The sequence below is a fragment of the Puma concolor genome, chromosome A3 (assembly GCF_028749965.1).
Source record: "Puma concolor isolate L17-30 chromosome A3, mPumCon1.1.hap2, whole genome shotgun sequence".
Taxonomy (NCBI): Eukaryota; Metazoa; Chordata; class Mammalia; order Carnivora; family Felidae; genus Puma; species Puma concolor.
In genome coordinates, this window is record NC_141669.1 from 61,847,793 (window position 1) to 61,871,178 (window position 23,386).

Sequence of the window (23,386 nt, forward strand, 5' to 3'; positions counted from 1 at the left end):
AAATCATCATCCACATAACTCTGAATTGTCTTATATTAAAATTTTAGATAGGGGTGTCTGGGTGGCTGAATTGGTTAAGTGTCCAAGTCTTGATTTCAGGTCAGGTCATGATCTCATGGTTTGTGGGATTGAGCCCTGTATTGAACTCTGCGCTGACAGCACAGAGTCTGGTTGGGATTCTCTCTCCCCACTCCTCTCTCTGCCCCTCCCTCAGTCATGCTCATGCACATGTGCTGTCTCTCAAAATAAATAAATTTATAAATAAATAAAGATGTGAATATTCATAGCAACATTATTCACAAGAAAAAAGAAGCAACACAAGTGGAAAGGATAAACAAAATGTGGTATGTACATACAAATGGAATATTATTCAGGCTTACAAAGTAAGGGAATTCTTTATATTATAGGGAAAGGACAGTCTCTTCAATAAATGGTGCTGGGAAAACTGACAGCTACATGAAAAAGAATGAAACTGGGCCACTTTCTTACACCAGACACAAAAAATAAACTCAAAATGAATTAAAGACCTAAATGTGAGACTTGAAACCATAAAACTCATAGAAGAAAACATAGGCAATAATTTCTCTGACATCATCCATAGAAACATTATTCTAGATATTTCTCCTTGGGTAAAGGAAGCAAAAGCAAAAATAAACTATTGGGACTACACCAGAAAAAAAGCTTTTGCACAGCTGAAGGAAACCATCAACAAAACAAATGAAAGAATACAGAATGAGAGAAGATATTTGCAAATGATATATTCGATAAGGGCCTAATACCTAAACATATAAAGAACTTATATAACTCAATATCAAAAAAATAAATAATCCTTTTAAAAAATGGGCAGAGGACCTAGACATTTTTCCAAAGATAACAAACAGATGGTCAATAGACACGTGAAAAGATGCTCAATATCAATAATCATTAGGGAACTGCAAACCAAAACCAAAATGAGAGATACATTTATATCTATCAGAATGGTTAGAATCCCAAAGATAAGAAATAACAAGTTGGTGAGGATGTAGAGAAAAAGGAACCCTTGTTCCTGCTGGTGAGGATGTAAATTGGTACAGTCGTTGTGGAATAGAGTATGGAGGTTCCTCAAAACATTAAAAATAGAAATACTATGTGATCCAGTAATTCCCTTGGTATTTACCCAGGGAAAGTGAAAACACTAATTTGAGAAGATATCTGCATGCCTATGTTCATTGCAGCATTATTTATAATAGCCAAGATATGGAAACAACCCAAGTGTGCACAGATATAGATGAATGGATAAAGATGTGAGATGTGTATGTATATATTACACACAAACACATACGCATATACACAGTGGAATATTACTCAGCCATCAAAAGGATGAGATCTGGCCATTTGTGACAACACAGATGGACCTAGAGGGTATGATGCTAAGTGAAATAAGTCAGTCAGAGAAAGGCAAATTCCACATGATTTCACTTCTATCTGGAATCTAAAAAACAAAATGAATAAATGAAAACCAGGAACAGACCCAGGAACACAGAGAACTAACTAATGGTTGTCAGAGGGGAGAGAGGGGGGATGGGTAAATGGGTGAAGGAGAGGGGCAGGTCCAGGCTTCTAGTTACAGAATGAATAAGTCACAGAGATAAAAGGTACAATATAGGGTATTGTGATAGTGTTGTGTGATGACAGACGGTAGCGACACTTGTGGTGAGCACCGCATAATGTGTTGACTTGTTGAATCACTATGATGTACACCTGAAACTAATGTGACATTGTATTAACTATACTTTAATTTTTCTTAAAAAGGAGGGAAGTTCCTGACCCATGGATGAATCTTGAGAATATCATGCTAGGTGAAATAATCACATATACTGTGATTCCACTTATATGAGGTACTTAGAGTAATCAAATTCATAGAGACAAAAAGTAGAATGGTGCTTACCAGGAGTTGGGGCAGGCTGAAAGAAGGATTAGGCTTACTAGGCACAGAGTTACAAGTTTTGCAAGATGCAAAGAGCTCTGTGGTGGTGGTTGTCCAAGGTAAATGTACTTCACACCATTTACTTTTATTTTTATTATTACTATTATTATTTTTAAATATTTGTTTTTGAGAGAGAGAAAGAGCACATGAGCAGGGGAGGCGAGGGGTAGAGAGAGAGGGAAGCAGAGGATCTGAAGCAGGCTCCGGGCTCTGTGCTGACAGCAGAGAGTCCAACTCGGGGTTTGAACTCGCGAACCATGAGTTCATGACCTGAGCCGAAGTTGGATACTTAACCCACTGAACCACCTAGGTGCCCCTGTACTTTACACTATTAAACTATGCACTTAAAAATAGTTAAGATGGTAAATTTTATGTTATGTGTACTTTGCCACAATTTAAAAAAAATTTTTAATATTATCATCAGGTGAAAGACCCAGATTTTTTTTTTTAATTTTTTTTTTAATTTTTTTTTCAACGTTTTTATTTATTTTTGGGACAGAGAGAGACAGAGCATGAACGGGGGAGGGGCAGAGAGAGAGGGAGACACAGAATCGGAAACAGGCTCCAGGCTCCGAGCCACCAGCCCAGAGCCCGACGCGGGGCTCGAACTCACGGACCGCGAGATCGTGACCTGGCTGAAGTTGGACGCTTAACCGACTACGCCACCCAGGCGCCCCGAAAGACCCAGATTTTTAAGTGCTGGTAGAGAGCTCATGGGCTCTGAATATTTTTGTAGACCATCCCCGCCTCTTCCCTGAAGTCCATACTGCTTTTATCCCTTCTCCACCCTATACCTCCAGCCTAGAATCCCAAGAGTGACCTTACTCTGACTCCTCACTACACTGCACTGTTCTCTCTCAACTCTCAATGACAACCTACAGCCCCAGGTAACTGGGGTCCACCAAACTTGACCCACATTCTCACTTTGTTTTGGCTTATGCCTTTCCCCAGCTGAAAAACACTCTTCCTTCTGCTTGTATTATCCAATCCTTCCATTCATTAAGTTCCTTCTCACAGTGGAACAACCCCAGACTACAAGGACTTCTCTCAATATCAAAGGGTGTCAGTACTCTTCATTTAGAATTAGTCACATTCTAAATGTATCACTTACTCTTTCAATCACTCAACATTGAGCATGTGTCATACACATGACAATGTGCTAGACCCTGAATCAAATGCTATGTCTTCTGTCTTCTGCTTTTTAAAAAAAATGTTTATTTTTGAGAGAGAGAGAGAGCGAGAGAGAGAGCAAGTAGGGGAGGGGCAGAGAGAGAGAGAGAGAGAGAGAGAGAGAGAGAGAGAGACAGAATCTGAAGCAGCCTCCAGGCTCTGAGCTGTAAGCTCAGAGCCCAAGGCAGGGCTCGAACTCAGGAACTGCAAGATCATGACTTGAATTGAAGTCAGCTGCTTAACTGACTGAGCCCCTCCCCCCCCCCCGCCCCGCCCCAGGCTCCCCTTCTGCTTTTTTTTTTTAAGTTTGAGAGAGAGAGGGCACATGAGCAGTGATTGGGGGAGGGGCAGAGAGAGAGACAGAGAAAAGGAGAATCCCAAGCAGGCTCCATACTGTCAGTGCCGAGCCCGATGCGGTGCTTGAACCCACAAACCTCGAAATCATGACCTGAGCCGAAATTAAGAGTCAGAAGCTTAACTAACTAGGCCACCCAGGCACCCCTTCTGCTTTTTATCTCTCTCATGGCCTCTTACACATTTAACAATGTTTACTGCAGCAGTTTGGATGATTTAATGGCCTATACTATCTTATTCCACATATGGACAGCAGATTTTAAACTACTGAAATCAAGAATAGTGTAAACTCAGGACTCGCCTGAAGCAACAGGATGTTTTGTTGGTGACGGTAGGGTTTTTTTCTAGCAATCTTACAAAGCAGCTGTCCGTTCGGGAGCCTGGGTGGTTCAGTGGGTTAACTGTCCAACTTCAGCTCAGGTCATGATCTCACGGTCCATGAGTTCAAGCCCTGCGTCAGGCTCTGTGCTGACAGCTCAGAGCCTGGAGCCTGCCTCAGATCCCGTGTCTCCCTCTCTCTCTGTTCCTCCCCCACTCATGCTCTAACTCTCTCTCTTAAAAATAAATAAATGTTAAAAAAAAAAACAAAGCAGCTGTCAGTACAATAAGGGTTTGAGGACTGAGTTCAACAGGGATTATGTAGTAGGAGATCCTAGTCCTTGTTATTGGAAGTTTCCATGATGATAACAGTAATGTAATTTGGTCATGAATGCCTGTGATGACAGCATCAAAAACATGCTATCCCCAAAGTTCCCCTTAAATATGACTTGCCTAACAGACATCTGCACAAACACAAATAACTTTATTCACATGTTAGAACAGTGTTTGAGTAGATAGTGTTTTAAGGACACTTAATACAATACATTTCTTGAACTCAGATTCGAGTTAAAAAAAAAACTATATTCAAGCTCTGGGTATTTTACTTAAAAATTTTGCATGTAGCCCACTTGTTTCTGCACAAAGGTAAAATACTATCTGTATTTGCTTAATTCCCCATACTTTGCCATTTCATCATGATCTTGTACCCCCATTCATTTCATTGTTCATCTAAGTTTACATTTCGTTTACCCACACTTTTCTGAGCTAATTTTCTCTCTTTATGTTCTAAAGGGTAGCTTTGAGGTTTCGGGTATTCCTTCCCAAGGTCCACAACAATTACCTCCCTAGAAAATGTCACTCCTTTTAAAGGTCTTCTGTGGTTTTCAACAGCTGATTGACTTCTGGTGACAGGTATGGGTGGTTTTTGCAAATCATCATCCTGCAAGAGAATGGGGCAACAGTCAAATGCTTAATTTACGAAAGCAACAAGCCCTTCTTTAAAACACCTAAGTTTATATTTTTAATTTAATTTGTATTTTAAATTAAATATAGAAGCATTGTTCGTGAGAAACAGAAGAAGTGTTTCTAAGTGATACAGGAAAGCAGCAGTAATCCATCATGATCTCATTTTCATATTTCTATGGTTACAAAGGAGCCCCCTGCACTGTCATTCTGCCTCTGGGCTTAGGCCTTGTGTAAGGGAAGATGTGAACTGTCCCTATCAGGGAACCCCAACAGGGAGCTCGAGAAGGTGCAGGGGTGATTGTATGCTGTTGTATAAGGAGCCTGGAACCAAAACGGGGGTGTGGGGCCTGGTCCTGAGCTTGGCTATGGGGGAAGAATGACCTTGAGCAATTCATCTCATTTTCTCATCTGTAACATGAAAGGACTGGATCCCTAGATGATCTCCAAGGACTCCTCCAGGTCTGAGATCTTAGGATTCTGGGGAAAGCACAATGAAGGGGAACTATTAGGAACAACACAAATGTAAGAGTAAAGAATGGGAAAGTGTCTAGATTTGGCACGTATGACTGGTTTAATAACACAGACTGATGAGCTAAGAAGATGGTTTGGATGACTGCAGACACGATGCTCCTTTCAGGTAAAAACTTAAGTTGCAGGCAAAGCCATGTCATTGGACCCAGCCAAGTCATTTACCACCTTTTCAATTAAACAAATTCTAAACGGCCCCTTGAGAGTAGAAAAGTCCGTCACCTCTTGACCATTTCCTTCAGCATTCTTAGGTTCTTGCTTCTCTCTTACTATGTCCTCCCCCTCTTCTTCCATGTTTTCTTTCTCTTCTAAGGGTGTGATCAACGCTTCTTTACTCCGTCTCTGGACAAGAATGCCAGGCCTCATGGGTGCGTTCAAGTCTATGATTTGTGTCAGGAGAGTCCTAGATAATCGATCAGCAGGATTTTTAGAAATTCAGGCGTGTTAGCCACCATTGCTATACCCCAAAATGACTTTCTACAACATTCTACGATACAGACTTACTTTTCTTGGTCTCTTGAAATGTTCGCCTCCACATTAGCAGCTAAACAACCTTCACCTCCATTACCATCTGCACAAGGGCGTTTTTCTGTCTGTACATCTTTCTTGCTTTGGAAACTGAAAATGAATAAGCAAAAAATTCAGAAAAAGGAGAATGGCCTCGAATTGAATGCTTGGCATAGAACATCACTTTTAAACAGGAAATTAGATTTCCTAAAATTCCTAAATGGACAAAGTAGGTAGCTATGGCGTTACTGGCTCTATCATAAATTGACTTAGATTATTTCTAGATACATTTGCTAGCATGACTTGAAATCTGATCCCAATTTATCAGCATGGATTTATACCATTTATATAAAAAAACCACCAATAAAAGGAGGATGCAAATGAAGCAAATTAGAAGGAGGATGAAGAAAGTGATTGCGGTGATTTCAAAGGCCAGAGGATTAGCCAGAAGACTCATCTACTCTCACAGTCACAGATCATGCAATATTCTTTTCCAGCTTAGTTTGAATGTAGTTCTCTTGTTCTTTACGTTTTCTAGAAACAGAAGAACACAAGGCTATTTTCATTGTTGTCCTTTTGATCCACTTCATAAAAGATGCTCTGCTTGTTTCAATGAAGTTGACTCACACTGGCTAATTTCTCTCCATAAATATGGTGGGGGCTCAGGTGGTTGGAGGGGAGACTGAGCTGGGACACGTGGGATCGGCTCAGCTCACCTCCCCTCACCCCGAAAACTATCAAGAATCCAGAGGAGAGGAATTGGAGCAGCTGGAGCCAAGCCCAGCTCCCCATTCTTTTCTCTTCAGTGACATCATAGAATCATGGAACCGTTCAGTTAGCAGGACCAGAGTGCCAGCCCAACCCTGCCCATCACCGGAGTCAGGAGAACTACGAAACTCTCCTCTGGGCTGCTATCTGTCCTCTCAGAGGGCTGGGGTGGAGGCCATGTGGCACCACCATGACTACTCTTTGCACAAGGATTTTCTTTCTGCTCTCTGAACACCAGCTTTCCTTTCTTAACCTGAGCCTGTTTCTCTTATGCTTCTTTCACAGACAATGAATAATCAGTCCACTTCCTTCTTATAAAATCCCTCTCTGGAGTAATCTAGTTACCTCCTAATGGGTGCTTTCCAGGCTAAATAGCCTATATCTTTCTAATCTCACATCCCTGGACCTACTTTCTGGACAAATAAGCAAACTGGCACCTCTAGTAGCTATGGCTGAGGAAGCAGGAGCAGAGCAAGATGATCAGAGTCATGATGATCCTGCCCCCAACCTCACTTCAGGTGAGTGAGTGATGCCCACAATGGAGCAGAGCTAGGGTTTTCTGAGAAGCAAAGGAAGGTACAAAGGAATATGGCAGGTACTGCCAACCACATCTAAAAGAGTCAGAAAATGAGCCCTTGGGGGTCTCTGGGCTGTAGTAACACTGGCTCTCCTTCAGAAGGGCGAGGACTACGGTTTTTTTTATCACTGGATACTCCACCAAATCAGAATCTGCAAAGCCTACAAATGTTGAATGGATGGGTCTGTGCAGCAGGTGTGGTATGTATGTATGTGGTGTGTGTGTAAGTACAAGTAGAGCTTGTTGGAGGGTTCAGGCCAACCCTGATTTCTAGAACATGGGGACATCTAGGCCACTCCTGGCAGAGTCAGAATTCACAGATGCTTCCTGCAGCAAGGCTCCCAGATAAAGACTCAGAGCCCATATCACTCTCCTTCCTCTACACTGCTGCCAGACTGAAACTTTAAGAGCCCAAATCTTCCCATGTCTCATGTACACATAAAGGATTTTCCTGGAAGATGGGACTATTTTTGATCTACTGTTACACACATTTAGACTTATGTAAAAACCCATCAAACTGTATCCTTAAGACTAGTGTGCCTTGTGTCATCTACTGTGTGGATACCACACGGAATAGAAAGTAAAAAGGGGCCCCATTCCTACACTGGGCTTGAATGTGTGTGGTGCCATGAGCAGTGCTGGACCAGAGGGCACTGATGCTAGTTGGTCCTGCCTCCAAGACTTTGTACCAGATATAGTCTGAGACCAGAGACCTTTAGCAACAAGTAAGGGCTAGTAAGACTATCATAAGCATTTTCCTTCATTGAATGTAACTTGGAAATCGATGTTAAATTTATATATATAGTTAACATAATTCTGAAAAGTGTAAGGTTATCCAACTTTGTCCATAAATCACATTTTTAAGTACACTGGACTAGAAGTTTCTGATGTCATGATACTCGAAGATGGATTCCAGAACCTAACCCAGGGCACCTTGCACATGGGTGTGTGCTCAAAAATTACACATGGTGGGAAATTACTACCAATTCTACAGAAATTTAAAAATATTCTAAGAGAGTATTATGAAAATTGTATGCTGACAAATTGAATAATCCAGATGAAATGGAAAAATTCCTAGAAAAACAATCAGACAGAATTGTGAAGATACAGAAAATCTGAATAGAAATATAATAATGAGACTGAATCAATAATCAAAACCTTTGAACAAAGAAAAGCACTGAACCAGATGGCTTCACTGGAGAATTCTATTAAACATTTAAAGAAGAACTAACCAATCTCTTTCAAACTCTTCCAAACAATTGAAGAAAAGGGAATACTTCCTAACTCATTGCATGAGGCCAGCATTATCCTGATACCAAAGCCAAAGACAATACAAAAAAAGAAACCTAAAGACTGATCTCCCTTATGAACACTGAAGCAGAAATCCTCAATAAAGTACTAGCAAACTGAATTTAGCAGCATATTGAAAGGATTATGCCACAACATAGTGGAATTTATTCCTGGAATGCAAGGATGGCTTAACAGAAAAATCAATGTAATATACCACATTAACAGAATGAAGGGGAGAAAAATACATGATCATCTCAATTGATTCAGGAAAGGCATCTGACATAATTTAACATCCTTTTCATGATGAAAAACACTAAACAAATTAGTAATAGAGCCTACTCCAACATAATAGAGCCCATATATAGGAACCCCTATATATAGGAACCCATATATAGGAACAGCTAACATCATACTCAGTGGTGAGAAAGTATTTGCAAATCACATATCTGATAATGGATTAATATCCACAATAAATAAAGAACTCCTACAACTCAACAGTAACAAAAAAAAAAAAAAACCAATTCAAAAATGGGCAAAGGAGTGTGGAGGTTCCTCAGAAAATTAAAAATAGACCTACCCTATGACCCAGCAATAGCACTGCTAGGAATTTATCCAAGGGACACAGGAGTACTGATGCATAGGGGCACTTGTACCCCAATGTTCATAGCAGCACTCTCAACAATAGCCAAATTATGGAAAGAGCCTAAATGTCCATCAACTGATGAATGGATAAAGAAATTGTGGTTTATATACACAATGGAGTACTACGTGGCAATGAGAAAAAATGAAATATGGCCTTTTGTAGCAACGTGGATGGAACTGGAGAGTGTGATGCTAAGTGAAATAAGCCATACAGAGAAAGACAGATACCATATGGTTTCACTCTTATGTGGATCCTGAGAAACTTAAGAGAAACCCATGGGGGAGGGGAACAAAAAAAAAAAAAAAAAAAAAGAGGTTAGAGTGGGAGAGAGCCAAAGCATAAGAGACTGTTGAGAACTGAGAACAAACTAAGGGTTGATGGGGGGTGGGAGGGAGGAGAGGGTGGGTGATGGGTACTGAGGAGGGCACCTTTTGGGATGAGCACTGGGTGTTGTATGGAAACCAATTTGACAATAAATTTCATATAAAAAAAAAAAAAAAAAAAAAACAAAAATGGGCAAAGGACTTGAATAGACATTTCTCCAAAGAAGATATGCAAATGGACAATAAGCACATGAAAAGATGCTCAACATCACTAATCATTAAGGAACAAATCAAAATTGCAATGAAATAACCACTACACCCATTAGTAAAGCTATTACTTAAAAAAAAAAAGAAAAAAAATAACAAGTGTTAGTAAGAATGTGGAGAAGTTGGAACCGTTGTGAATTGTTGGTGGGAATGTGAAAGGTACAGTCACCATGGGAAAAAATATGGCACTTCCTCAGAAAATTAAATATAGAGTTCCATACGATCCAGCAACTTCACTTCTGGGTATATTCATGAGAGAAGGAAAGCAGGGACTGGAACAGATATATTTGTACACCCATGTTCACAGCAGCATTATTCATAATAGCCAAGCAAGGGTGGGGGGGGGGGCGAGAGAGAGAGAGAGAGAGAGAGAGAGAGAGAAAGAATCCCAAGCAGGCTCCACATCATCGGTACAGAGCCCAACCTGGGGCTTGAACTCACAAACCATGAAATCATGACCTGAGCCAAAACCCACTGAGCCGCCCAGGTGCCCCCCACCCCAGGAGACTTTTTGACCTTGTGATTCCAACCCAGGGAAGAAGTAAGAGGACATTCCATCTCACCTCAGAAGAGCAAGTTTCCCCCAGGGTGTGTACAGACCAAGCCTTTTGCACATTACGTTGGTCCCACCCCTGTGACAACCCAGCACCCTTAACAAGAAGTAGGAACCATTATCAAGAGGCAAATAGGGGACTTCCTTTGGTGTTTTATTTTGGAAGCTTGAGCTTGAAAGGATGAGAGCACTATCTCCTTCTGGGGATGCTGCTGTGGGAGGTGAAGCCAAGCCCACCTCTGCTGTCTAACTGGAACACGAGTGGTTTTTCAATTGATTTTGTTCAGCCAGTAAGCTTTTTGCTTTTATCTCTTTTAAAAGACACAATTTGCTCTAATCATTTGTACTGTTATTGTTATTTACATATTTTATTTTAATCTGTTTTAGTTTTTACTTGCTTTCCTCAACCTCTGTACTCATAGCCTTTGATCTAAACATTTTCTGATAAAACATTAGGAATTTCCTAGGGCAGAGCTTCTCTATCTGTAGCAAAGAAGCAGGTTTCAATTTTTTTTCTCCCAATCCACTGAGGACCAATACTTGTGCAAAACAGAATTATTAGAGTGATCATATGTTTGGATGTTACAGCAATGTAAAATAGTTATTAAAAGTTTCTAGGTATGTACTTTCAATTTCTGTATTGTGTTGCAGACCAGTGGCAATTTAAGGACAAATACCTACCCAGAGATTACACCTGGATTAACACTGATTGAACAACGATTTGTTTAAAAATTTTTTTTTCAATGTTTATTTATTTTTGACAGACAAAGACAGAGTGCGGTAGGGGACGTGTAGAGAGAGACGGAGACACAGAGTCCGAGGCAGGCTCCAGGCTCTGAGCTGTCAGCACAGAGCCCAACGTGGGGCTCGAACTCACGGACAGCAAGCTCATGACCCGAGCCAAAATCAGACACTTAACTGACTGAGCGACCCAGGCATCCCAGTAACTGTTTTAAATAACATTTGTGTTGGGGCACCTGGGTGGTTCAGTCGGTGAAGAGGCCAACTTCAGCTCAGGTCATGATCTTGTAGTTCATGAGTTTGAGCCCTACGTCAGGCTCTGTGCTGACAGCTCAGAGCCTGGAGCCTGCTTCAGATTCTGTGTCTCCCTCTCCTTCTGCTTCTTGCCTGCTCACGCTGTCTCTGTCTCTCAAAAATAAATAAACATTAATAAATAAATAAATACATAAATAAATAAATTTGTGTTTTTTGCAGAAAATTTGGAAAATGCCAAAAAAAAAAAAAGGAAAATAAAATCTGATGTAATTCCAACATCTAGAAGTAAAAACTATTGAAATATACTGACATTTTTGTATTACATATACTGACGGTTGTACAGCCCCCTTCAGTATAATTTTAGAATATTTTTATCATCCCCAAACGAAGCCCCTTACCCATTAGCAGTCAGACCCCAGTCTCTGGCAACCACTAACTATTGCCATTTTTTTCTTTTTAAGATTTTATTTAAAAAAAAAATTTTTTTAACATTTTTTTTGAGACAGAGAGAGACACAGCATGAACGGGGGAGGGGCAGAGAGAGAGGGAGACACAGAATCGGAAGCAAGCTCCAAGCTCTGACCCATCAGCCCAGAGCCCGACGCAGGGCTCGAACTTGCGGACCGCGAGTTCGTGACCTGAGCTGAAGTCGGACGCTTAACCGACTGAGCCACCCAGGCGCCCCTAAGATTTTATTTTTAAGTAATCTCTACACCCAACATGGGGCTCAAATTCACAACCCCGAGATCAAGACTCTCATGCTCCACCGACTGAGCCAGCACATGGCCCCCTGATCTATTTTGTTTCTATTGATTTGCCTATTCTCAATATTCAAAATAAACGGAATTATACAATATGTGGCCTTTTATGTCTGGCCTCTTTCAGCTTAGCATAATGTTTTCAAGATTCATCCATGTTGTAGCATTAACAGTACACCATTCCTTTTCATTGCCAAATAATGTTTGGCAAATAACAAAAATATCAAATTTTGTTTTATCCATTATCAGTTGATAAACATTTGGATTGTTTCTACTGTAGCTATTGTGAATAATGCTGCTCTGAACATTCATGTGTATGTTTTTACAGAGACATAAGTTTTCATTTCTTTTGGATATATATGAAAGTATACATATATGACTCAGGATTACTGAGTCATATGGTTAAGTCTATGTTTAACATTTTGAGGAAACACATATGTATTTTTATAACTTAAAAAACTTAGAATCACTATATATGTACTTTGTTAAACTTACCATTTTTATTATGAACATTTCCCCAATGTCTTCTGATAATCTTCAAAAAGATGATTTTTTTTTTAGGGGCACCCAGGTGGCTCAGTCGGTTAGTGTCTGACTTTTGATTTCTGCTCAGGTCAGAATCTCACAGGTTCATGAGTTCCAGCCCTGCAAAGGGCTCTGTGCTAACAGTGCAGAGCCTGCTTGAGATTCTCTCTCTCTCCTTCTCTCTCTGCTCCTCCCCCACTTGCACTCGCTCCCTCTCTCTCAAAATAAATAAATAAACTAACAAAATTTTTTAAAAGATGATTTTTTTAAATACATACACATTTCCCCAATTTATAAAAGCGTTACAATTATTTTCTTATTACTGGACATCTTACTGCCTTTATAAATAGCATCGGTGGTCATATTTATACATAAATATGTAGATTAAACTCTGATATTAAAATACTAATTTTTTATTTGCAAAAGTTTATTGGCTTCTGGCTCTTTATATCTCACCCATTTGTTTCACTGTTTTTGGGCTCCAAATATCTTTTGTTTTGATTTATTACTTTTAACTTCTATTTATTCCCTTTTTTTTTTTTATAAAATTTTTTTTTTCAATGTTTATTTATTTTTGGGACAGAGAGAGACAGAGCATGAACGGGGGAGGGGCAGAGAGAGAGGGAGACACAGAATCGGAAACAGGCTCCAGGCTCTGAGCCATCAGCCCAGAGCCCGACGCGGGGCTCGAACTCACGGACCGCGAGATCGTGACCTGGCTGAAGTCGGACGCTTAACCGACTGCGCCACCCAGGCGCCCCCCCTTTTTTTTTATACCTTATTTCTAATTTCTTGGCTTTAGTCTTCTATTAATCTTAGTTGAGGCAAAAGCAATTTCTGCTTTAGGTTTATAAAACTGTTAAAAAAACACTTTGATTTTGGGAGGTGGGTGTGCTCAGCCAGTTAAGCGTCCAGCTCTTGATTTTGGCTCAGGTCATGATCTCACAGTGAACCCCACACTGGGCTCTGGCTGTCAGCACAGAGACAGCACAGAGCCTGCTTGGGATTCTCCCTCTTCCTCTCTCTCTGCTCCTCCCCTTGCTTGCACTCTTTCTCAAAATAAATGGATGAACATTAAAAAAAAAGCTTTGATTTTTTAAAACAATTTGTCTTATTAACTTGTAAAAGGGGAATCATAATCATCTGAAGAGCCCAATAGTCTTGTTTCTTTGTTTGTTTCCTTTGGGGAGGCGAAAATGTCAGAACAAAACATGCCTTGGTGATGTGACTTAAATTTTAAGAAACATGTTTTGGGGCGCCTGGGTGGTGCAGTCAGTTAAGTGTCAGACTCTTGATTTTGGCTCAGGTCATGACCTCTTGGTCATGAGATGGAGCCCTGCTGAGCGTGGAGCCTGCTTGAAAATCTCTCTCTCCCTCTGTCCCTTTCCCTCACTCATGTGGGCTCTCTTTCTGAAAAGAAAAAAAGAAAGAAACATCTTTCAGAAAAAAAGAACTATTTCTTATAAAAGCATTTTTTCCCCTGATTCTAAGCAATTGTCTTAGGCCTAGAAGTTAAAGTTTCTCTTGCAGATGTCAAGTCTTTCTGATCACAAGAGCCTTTACTACTCTGTTTGAATGAAAAGAAACCCCAGAATCACAACTCTGCCATTTGAGCAATTTAATTTTAGTAGGAACTTACTTAAATTTGATTAATAATTTTTAATTTTTCTGTTACCTTCTCAAGCTCAAAGCACAAATGTTCACGGCACATCATTGATAAGCCAATGCTCAGAGAGATGTTCTCCTCTCTGTATAGAATTCTGGTCGGTATTGGGCAAAAACACATACTAGTTTCAGTAGCCTTTTTTTTTTTTTTTTAATTTTTTTTTCTTCAACATTTATTTTTTTTGGGATAGAGAGAGACAGAGCATGAACGGGGGAGGGGCAGAGAGAGAGGGAGACACAGAATCGGAAACAGGCTCCAGGCTCCGAGCCATCAGCCCAGAGCCTGACGCGGGGCTCGAACTTACGGACCGCGAGATCGTGACCTGGCTGAAGTCGGACGCTTAACCGACTGCGCCACCCAGGTGCCCCTCAGTAGCCTTTTTAAAGAACATTTTTAGAGGGGCACCTGGGTGGCTCAGTTGCTTAAGTGTCCAACTTCAGCTCAGGTCATAATCTCATGGTCCATGAGTTTGAGCCCTGTGTCGGGCTCTGTGCTGACAGCTCAGAGCCTGGAGCCTGCTTCAGATTCTGTGTCTCCCTCTCTCTCTCTGCCCCTCTCCCACTTGCACTCTCTCTCAAAAATAAATAAAACATTAAAAAAAATAAAGAACATTTTTAGATTTGCAGAAAATTTGAGAAGATAGTAGAGTTCTCATATACCTCACACCCAGTTAATAATTAACACATTACCTTAGTATGGTACATTGGTTATTATTAATGAAGCAGTATCAATACATTATTATAAACTAAAGTCCATAGTTAATTCAGATTTCCTTAGTTTTTCATACTTTTTATCTAATGTCTTTTTCTAGTCCAGGATTCTATGCAGGATATTTCATTACAATCAGTTGTCTTGTTTCCTTTGATTCTTCTTGGCTGTGAGTTTCTCAGACTTTTGATGACCTAAACAGTTTTTAGGAGCACTAATCAGGTATGCTGTATATCTTGTAGGATGACCCACTACTGGAATTTGAGAGACACATTTTTTTTATTCCACATTTTCTTTAAAGTAAAGGAACACACATATTTTAAATTTTTAATTCCATATCTTCTACCTTTCCACTATTGATTTACTCAAACGTTTTAAACCATCTTCCTCCTCTTTTTCTTCACCTACTTTTCCTTTATTTACAGTGATGTTTGGTAATGTTTGATAAACAGCACAGCCAGTCTACAGTGGTAGCTATAAGAAGAAAGCCCACCCTACAAACAAGGGGTTGATAGCATCCCTATCTTACACATTCCAACCCATCTCTATACCCTGTCATTCTACCCCTAGTCTTTAAAGCACAGCTTTCTGAAACCTCACTCTGGGGGAATTGGAAGCCTCCACTTTGTACAGACCCCAAAACAGATTAACCCTCAAATCCTAGATCTCTAATCTAAAAATGGGAGAAGTTTCATGGTTTAAAATTCATGGTCTTTGAAAGACTGAATCATTGGATCTGGGGCAAACTAGGACAGTATGACCTTTGCTAAAATGCCCTTAGGCTTACTTTGTGGAGATCAAGTTGGTGTTGGACTTTGTGATGGTTTTACTTTTTTGATACCCTTTCTATCTCCTTGAGTGTGAACGAGACTTAGTGAATCACTTCTAGCAAATGAAATGTAGCAGAAGCGAGGACCTGTGAGCTCTGAGAGTAGGTGATAAAATGCATTATGACTTCCTCTTTGCCTCTTCTCTTGGATTGCCTGCTTTGGGGAAAGCCAGCTGCCATGTTGTGGGAACAGTGAAGCAGCCTAGTGGATGGGGCCATGTAATGAGGAACTGAATCTTCCTTCCAATCATTAGCAAGGGAAAAAGCTTCTTGGCAATATTCCTATGAGTAGCCTTAGAAACTGATCTTCCTTCAACTGAGCCTTCAGATTACTGTAGACCAACATCTTGACTGCAACCTCCAGAGAGACAGAATCACCAAGTTAAACCATTCCTGAAATCCTGACTCACAGAAACTATGAGATAATGTTTATATTAAGCTGCTACATTTGGGATCATTTGTTATGCAGCAATAGCCTGTGTTGTTTATATTTTTTATTTCCTGTATGATGTTTTGATACCTTGAAAACCTTCCTGGCTGGGGAGACTACCTATCCTGAGGCTAGCCAATTCTTAGAGACAGCAAAGGGCTCAGCTGGAAGCATGTCTTTCATTTGCAAGCTAACCAATCCAGAGCCATACCTCGCCTTGATCATCCCAGGGCTGGGCACTAAGCAACAAGAAACCATCCCTATAGCTTAGAGCCCATAGAAACTGTTCAGATTATGGGCGCCTGAGTGGCTCAGTTGGTTAAGTGTCTGACTCTTGATTTCAGCTTAGGTGATGATCTCATGGTTTCATGGGTTGGAGCCCTGCATCAGGCTCTGTGCTGACCATGCGAGGAGTCTGCTTAGGATTCTCAGTCTCTCTCTCTCTCTGCCCCCCTTCCCTGCCTGTGCTCTCTCTAAAAATAAATAACTATATATATATATATATATATATATATATATATATATATATATATATAAAAGAAATTGTTCAGATTAGCCAATGCTAAGCTGTTTACTCTGCCCTGCCTTGTTTTTCCTACAGAAACTTTGGTAAAGTCTATGGCCTCAGCTCTCCCCTCACTCTTGTCCCTTTTGCCTCTTAACGGACACTGGCGCTTTCCTGTGTGACCCTGCATGGTGTGCTCTGTCTCCTGAGTCTCCAGGACTTGTGAGTATAATAAACATTGTTTTCCTGAGCCTTTCCTGTCTTTTCTTCTGTAGCCACACCTGACTGACTTCACTTAATAGAACCCAGAACATAGCTTTGGTGATGGAATATGTGGAAGGAGGACCAACAAGACTCTGTAGCGAGTAGTGATCTGTCTCCAAGTGGATCTGTCCAGGTGGGTCCATTTTGTCTCTCAACATCACAAGATGATCCTTTCAATATGTGACTCACCATGGCTTTCATTTATTGTAAAGATCACTAAGGTACCTTTAAGAATTAGCGTTCTTATGAATGGGGTTTATGTATTAAAGTTGGCTATGCTTTTCTTGGAGGTGCTCTTAATATGTTCAGAAAACCAAGACCTCTCTAGAACCTAAAAGAAAAAAGATGCCTGATGTACCTCCATCCCAAGAGTCTTACATCTCCTGAGGCCCAGAACTTAGGTCAAAGGAATGTCGCTAAGTTTTAGTTTTTTCACTCTTGGCAGAACCAAGAGCTATCCCCAAAGGACAACCTAATCTACCCTTAACACCTGCCCCTAAGGAATGCCCATGCCTTGCTATAGCATTCTTCCTGGGATCCCTAGCAGGACCCAGTACTGTGCAACCTGACCATATCTCCTACTTGGTGTCAGGAAAGCACATCACCTCCAACTCTGGCCCAAGAGGGGCTGGACTCTAAGCCACTCATCCAGTGACTTAAATCTGCCTTCATGAAAATTACCCTTGAGACCCTTCTTTTGGGCTGCCCCATTGGAAAGCCCAACCACTTGGCCCATAAAGTCCACAGGCCTCTATTTCCAGGAATCAGTTGCACATGCTCTACTTTGGACCAGTGCAGCCTCACACGGGCTAAGATAGATGGAAGGACTAAAGGTTTCATTTTTCTTTCTTTTTTTCTTTTTTTTTTTTTAGTTCTGGAGACATCTTTCATAGATACTTTCATAGGCAACTCAAGCAGCTGTGGACTTGGGCTTTGGCACACACAGCAGTCTGTGGGAAGCATTACTATAGTACCCAGGACTGTGGAAACCATGACAGGAGGCATGCATTATGGCCCTGAGACATCCACCCTCCTACCTGTTGGTTAAATTACTTGCTACCCCAGAGAAAACTGCACTCCCTCCCACAAAGAACCTTGTTCTTCATTAATACAGATCCAGGTGCCATACTGAGAGTTGGAGAAGAGACATGTTTGTTCTACACAGTGGTGTCCAATAAATCAGGGTGTTGTGGATACACTTTGTATCTGAAGCAATGCTTTCAAGTTATACCTTGTTCTTGAAGCTCATCTGTGTTCCTGTTAGTCCCAGGAGGTTAGGGGGCTTAAAAGAGTAATAAAGACTGTGGGGAGCTTCTAAAAAATCACTGAGGAAATATATAGTAATTATAAGAAAATACATATTTTAAAAAGGTAAATAAGTTGCCCTTTATTCCAGCATCCAGAAATAGCCACTGCTAACAAAAGTATCCTTCCTAATTTCTTACACATATGCAACTAGAAGACAACAGTGCTTACCTGCCCAGAGGCTCACCCTCACCAGAGGATGAGTTTGTCAACTGCTGACTTTCTTACAGAGAAGTTGGTAGGAGAGGAAGCCCTGCAAAAGAGAGGCTGCATGGTTCAGGCTCACGAGTGTGGTTCTGGCAATTATCAGGCTGTGAATCCCTGCTTTTCTACTGATTACCTGTGTGACCTTGGAGAAGTTACTTAACCTCTCTGTGTTTCACTGTCCTTACATCAAGGATGGAGATAATATCTGTACCCAAAGGATTGCTGTGAGATTTAAATGCACTAATATAGATGTGGTTGGAAAGGCATCTGGTACACGGAAAGTGGTCGACAATTTTGTTATTGCTATTGCTATTAAGAATTTAACCTAGTTTAATAGGGTAAAAGAAGATGGTAATTTCACAACACCTGCTGGTTCTCTGAGCAGCTGAGAGTGACAGGCTCATTGTCTGTGAAGGCTTTATTTCTTACCCACACATGGGCATCTTGGCGTGTGTGAGTGTGTGTGTGTGTGTGTGTGTGTGTGTGTGTGTGTGTGTGTGTGAAGATGTGCACTGGGAAGGATCAAAGATGGAGTGCTTTCTTTGAGAGGAGGAAGTAAAAGGTAGATTTTAAGACAAGAAAGCAAGACTAGCATCCCTGTAGAAGGGTTCTTTTTTTTCCTTTTCCTTGGCCTTTGGGAACCATCATATTTAGTATCCAATTTGAGGATCCTCCACCATATTGTAATTCCCTCTAGTTACCCCAAGCCTTCAGTAAACCCTTTACACAGAGCTGGTAGGGGACTTGGTCTGGACAGGAAAGGGTTTGGGTTCCTATCCTCCCTCCATTCCCTATTGCTTCTGCCATGCTGGAGGGAGAGGCAGGGAAGCCAATACACCAAGAATAACTTTTGCCAGTGTTTGAATTCTATTCCCTTAGTAAGTATTCAGATGATAAATACTCTCTCCCTTCTTCTGTGTTTCAAGAGAAATACATTGCTAAACCCTTCTTTCAGAAATTATATCTCTCCCTCTCTTTTCTCTCCTCCACTTTAACGTGGCCAGTCAGCAACTCTCATCCTCTCAAGTATAAAATTCCCCAAAAATGATTTCTTTAGAAAAAATTTTTTATTTTTATTTATTATTTTTTAGAGAGAGGGTGTGAGTTGGGGAGAGGGGCAGAGGTAGAGAGAGAGGGAATCTTAAGCAGACTCCAAACTCAGCACGGAGCCCGACCGGGGCTTGATCCTATGATCCTGAGATCATGACTTGAGCTGAAATCAAGAGTCAGACACTTGGGGCGCCTGGGTGGCTCAGTCAGTTAACTGTGGGACTTCAGTTCAGGTCATGATCTCATGGTTCCGAGTTTGAGCCCTGCATCGGGCTCTGTGCTGACCGCGTAGAGCACCCTTAGGGTCCTCTGTCTCCCTCTCTCTCTTTCTCTCTCTCTCTCTCTCTGTCCCTCTCCCACTTGTGCTCTCTCTTTCTCTCAAAAAGAAATAAACATTAAAAAAAAAAAAAGAGTTGAACACTCAACCAAGCCACCCAGGCACCACCTCTACCCCTGATAATGATAATGATTTCTAATCTCTTTACCCTTATTATTTCCAAGGTTAGTTGTTTCTTAAATGGCATTTTGTTTGTCTTAAAATGCAAATAACCTCAGCTAAATTTTGAAAGCAAAGATTTGCATCCCCCACTTTTCTTACTGTGGTAGATTATGTATATGCACGCCACTCCTCCCACCAAGAGGGGAAGTCATTTGTCTTGCCCTTGAATCTGAGTCAGCAAGTGACTTGCTTTGGCCAATAGAATATAACAGAAGAAATGCTGTGTCAATTCTGGCCTGGCCCTTTAGAGGCCTGTCAGCCTCTTCGTCCTCTCTCTTGGAACCCTGAAGCACCAGGGAAGAAGCCTTACCTTGCAGCTAGAGAGGCCCAGCTCCCACGAGGCACTGAACATGTGAATAAGGCCATCTTGGAAATTCCAGCCCAAGTAAGTGATCCTAGTTGTCTTAGTCTGTTTGGGATGCTTTAACAGAAATATCGTAGCTTATAAACAACAAACACTTATTTCTCATGGTTCTGGAAGTCCAAGATCATGGTGCTGGCAGATTTAATGGCTGGTGAAGGCCCTCTTCCTGGTTTAGAGACAGCTATCTTTTTGCTATGTCCTCATATGATAGAAGCAGGGAGAGAGAGCCCTCCTGGGCTTCTTTTATAAGGACACTAATCCTATTCATGAGGGCTCTGACCTTCTCATCTAATCACCCACAGGTCCCACCTCCTAATAGCATACCACAGGTGTTAGTATTTCAACATGAATTTTGGATGGCCACAAACACACAGACTACAGTACCAGCCTATGCCAAGTGGGACAGAACAACCACTTACCTGATTTAAGACAACCCATAGGGTCATAAAAGGTAATTACCAAACCCAGCTTCTTAACATATCAGAATTACAGGCTTTCTTCTATATCTGAATATATGCAAATCCCCTTTAAGATTTGCCTTTGGAGGGGCACCTGGGTGGCTCAGCTGGTTAAGTGACCGACTCTTGATTTTTGGCTCAGGTCATAACCTCAAATCTAGTCCCTCGTCAGGCTCCTCACTGAGTGTGAAACCTGCCCGGGATTCTTTCTCTCTCCCTTTCTCTCTGCCCCTCCCCTGCTCATGCTCTCTCTCTCTCAAAATAAATTAAAAAAAAAAAAGAAAAGAAAAGAAGGGAACTCATGGTATTTGTTCAGATAAACAAAGGAAAGTATGACATTGAAGATTTGTAAATGTATCGTGTTTGTTCACGAGGGTAATACACTAAGAATAATTTTTAAATTTTTAACTAAATATGTGAGAAGAGATTTTGTTTTGTTTTGATTTTTGTTTTGGCTTACAGATGGGCTGATTTCTTTATCTTTATAATTTATCATGTTATCTAGTGGGTTGGTCCCACCCACTAGAAATTCTGCTATACTTATTCTTTTCACTCTGACTTCTTCCTCAGTACCCCTTTTGCTATGGGCCCTTCAAGTTCACTGGATCATTGTCAGTAAGAGGGAGAGGACTCTTTAGAAGACTGACACCGATTTGCTTTCGGGCATGCATCCTCCAAAGATGTCTACAACTAAATATTGCCATTTTGACCAAGACAAGTCCTATCTGAGAAGGAATAATTTCTCACAGAGAATAAAAAGATGTTGTAAGTAACATTGCTCTATTCCAGCTGATTCTGTTTATTATGAACAAATGGGGCAAATTCAGTCACAACTTGCAGGGTATCCATAGTCAGACCAGGTAAGACACAGAATATTTCCTATAATTAACATATGCATAATAGTTTGACATTTGAATACACTGTCTTTTGTAGAATATTTGAGCTTTCAATGTTTAGGACTTTTAGTAAACATTATTTAAAGTAATGATGTCAGTTTTTCAATAATTGTTCCATATGTCATATTTCAGGATTGTCAGAAAAAAGAGGAAAAAGGTTGGGAAACAAACACTAGACACCTGTGTGACAAAAAGCAGGCTAGATCAATTTGGAGATAGGATTCTACTAGGTAAACAATTAAAAAAATAATATATTCACACAGCTCAAAAATTTTTAAATATGAAAAGGTTTTATGGCAAAAACGTCTCCCAACCTGCCCTGCCCTACCTCTCCCCAGACCACTGATATTAGTTTTTTTGTGTTTTCTTACAGAAAGTCTTTATTCATATAAGCAACACAGATATATATCCTTACTTTGGTATTCCTTTTTAAAAAACTTTTTATTGGGGTGCCTGGGTGGCTCAGTTGGTTGGGCATCCAACTTTGGCTCAAGTCATGATTTCACAGTTTATGGGTTTGAGCCCCACATCAGGCTTTGTGCTGACAGCGAAGAGCCTGCTTCAGATTCTCTGTCTCCCTCTCTCTTCCTCTCCACCCCCCCCCCAATTAAACATTAAAACCTTTTTGTTGAAGCATAACTTATATATAGTAAGTTCTGGCTACTGGAATATTAGCAATACTCCCCTAAGCCCTCCTACTCCCTCCTAATTAGTATCTGTCAAAGATGACATTATTCTGACCTCTATCACTATAAATTAGCTTTGCCTATCAGTCCCATATAAATGGAATAATACAGTATGTACTTTTTTTGTGGATGGCTTCTTTTGCTCAGTGTTACATCTGAAGTTCATCCATGTTGTTGTATATGGCAATATCTTGTTCTTTTTTTCTTTGATATGTTTATTCCATTATATGATTATACCTCAATTTATTTATCCATTCTACTGATAATCATTTGAGTTGTTTCCAGTTTGTGGCTATTATAAATAGTGCTGCCATGAACATTTTTATACGTATCTGTTGATGGATATAGCACTCACTTACATCGGCTATACAGAATGGTTCAGACAAGTCGCAGGTAGATCTCCAAAGTGGTTGTATCAGTTTATACTCCCACAAGCAATGTATGAATCCCTCTTGCTCCCTACCTACAGCAACCCTTAAAAGATCCACCCTTTTAAACAACGTGAAACAAAACTTCCTTATTCATCTTGGGAGGGTGCTAGGGAGCCAACTCATCTTTAAAGCTAGTAAATAAAGGTGGGGTGCCTGGGTGGCTCAGTGGGTGAAGTATCTGATTTTGGCTCAGGTTATGATCTCATGGTTCGTGAGTTCAAGCCCTACACTGGGCTCTGCACAGTGCAGAGTCTGCAGAACTGCTTCAGATCCTCTGTCTCCCTCTCTCTTTCTGTCCCTCCTCTGCTTTCTCTCTCTCGAAAATAAACAACAAAAACTAATAAATAAAGGGGAGAAATCAGACCCTTTTCTTTTTTTCTCTTATAATCGCTACCTCGGGATAACGGAACTGAGAGATTTCTTCTCACAAAGGAGTTTCCTATAAGAAATAGAGAATTTGACTAATATCATTTTGCAGGTTCTGATGCATCAATGGATATTGCTGTTAACATCCCACAAAAAAGAGCCAGACACCAAGTGTCTCATGATGGAATTACACATCAACACTTAAAAAGCAGT

General features: G+C 40.7%; 1 protein-coding gene and 1 long non-coding RNA gene across 2 annotated transcripts; one reads left to right on the plus strand and one right to left on the minus strand.

The window, feature by feature from the left end:
• Positions 1-4,271: 4,271 nt before the first annotated feature.
• On the minus strand, positions 4,272-6,591 carry DEMA1 (DPM1 ER membrane anchor 1). The gene is made up of 4 exons (XM_086699837.1): positions 6,526-6,591; positions 5,807-5,920; positions 5,525-5,705; positions 4,272-4,748 (listed from the first exon to the last, which is right to left on the minus strand). Exons 3-4 carry the CDS (start codon positions 5,666-5,668, stop codon positions 4,527-4,529), a joined length of 366 nt encoding a protein of 121 aa, XP_086555963.1. The 5' UTR covers positions 5,669-5,705; positions 5,807-5,920; positions 6,526-6,591; the 3' UTR covers positions 4,272-4,526.
• Positions 6,592-6,665: 74 nt separating this feature from the next.
• LOC147582498 (uncharacterized) lies at positions 6,666-21,567 on the plus strand. Its single transcript, XR_015248729.1, has 3 exons — positions 6,666-7,095; positions 16,923-17,044; positions 21,365-21,567. It is a non-coding gene; the product is annotated as an uncharacterized LOC147582498 (long non-coding RNA).
• Positions 21,568-23,386: the final 1,819 nt, after the last annotated feature.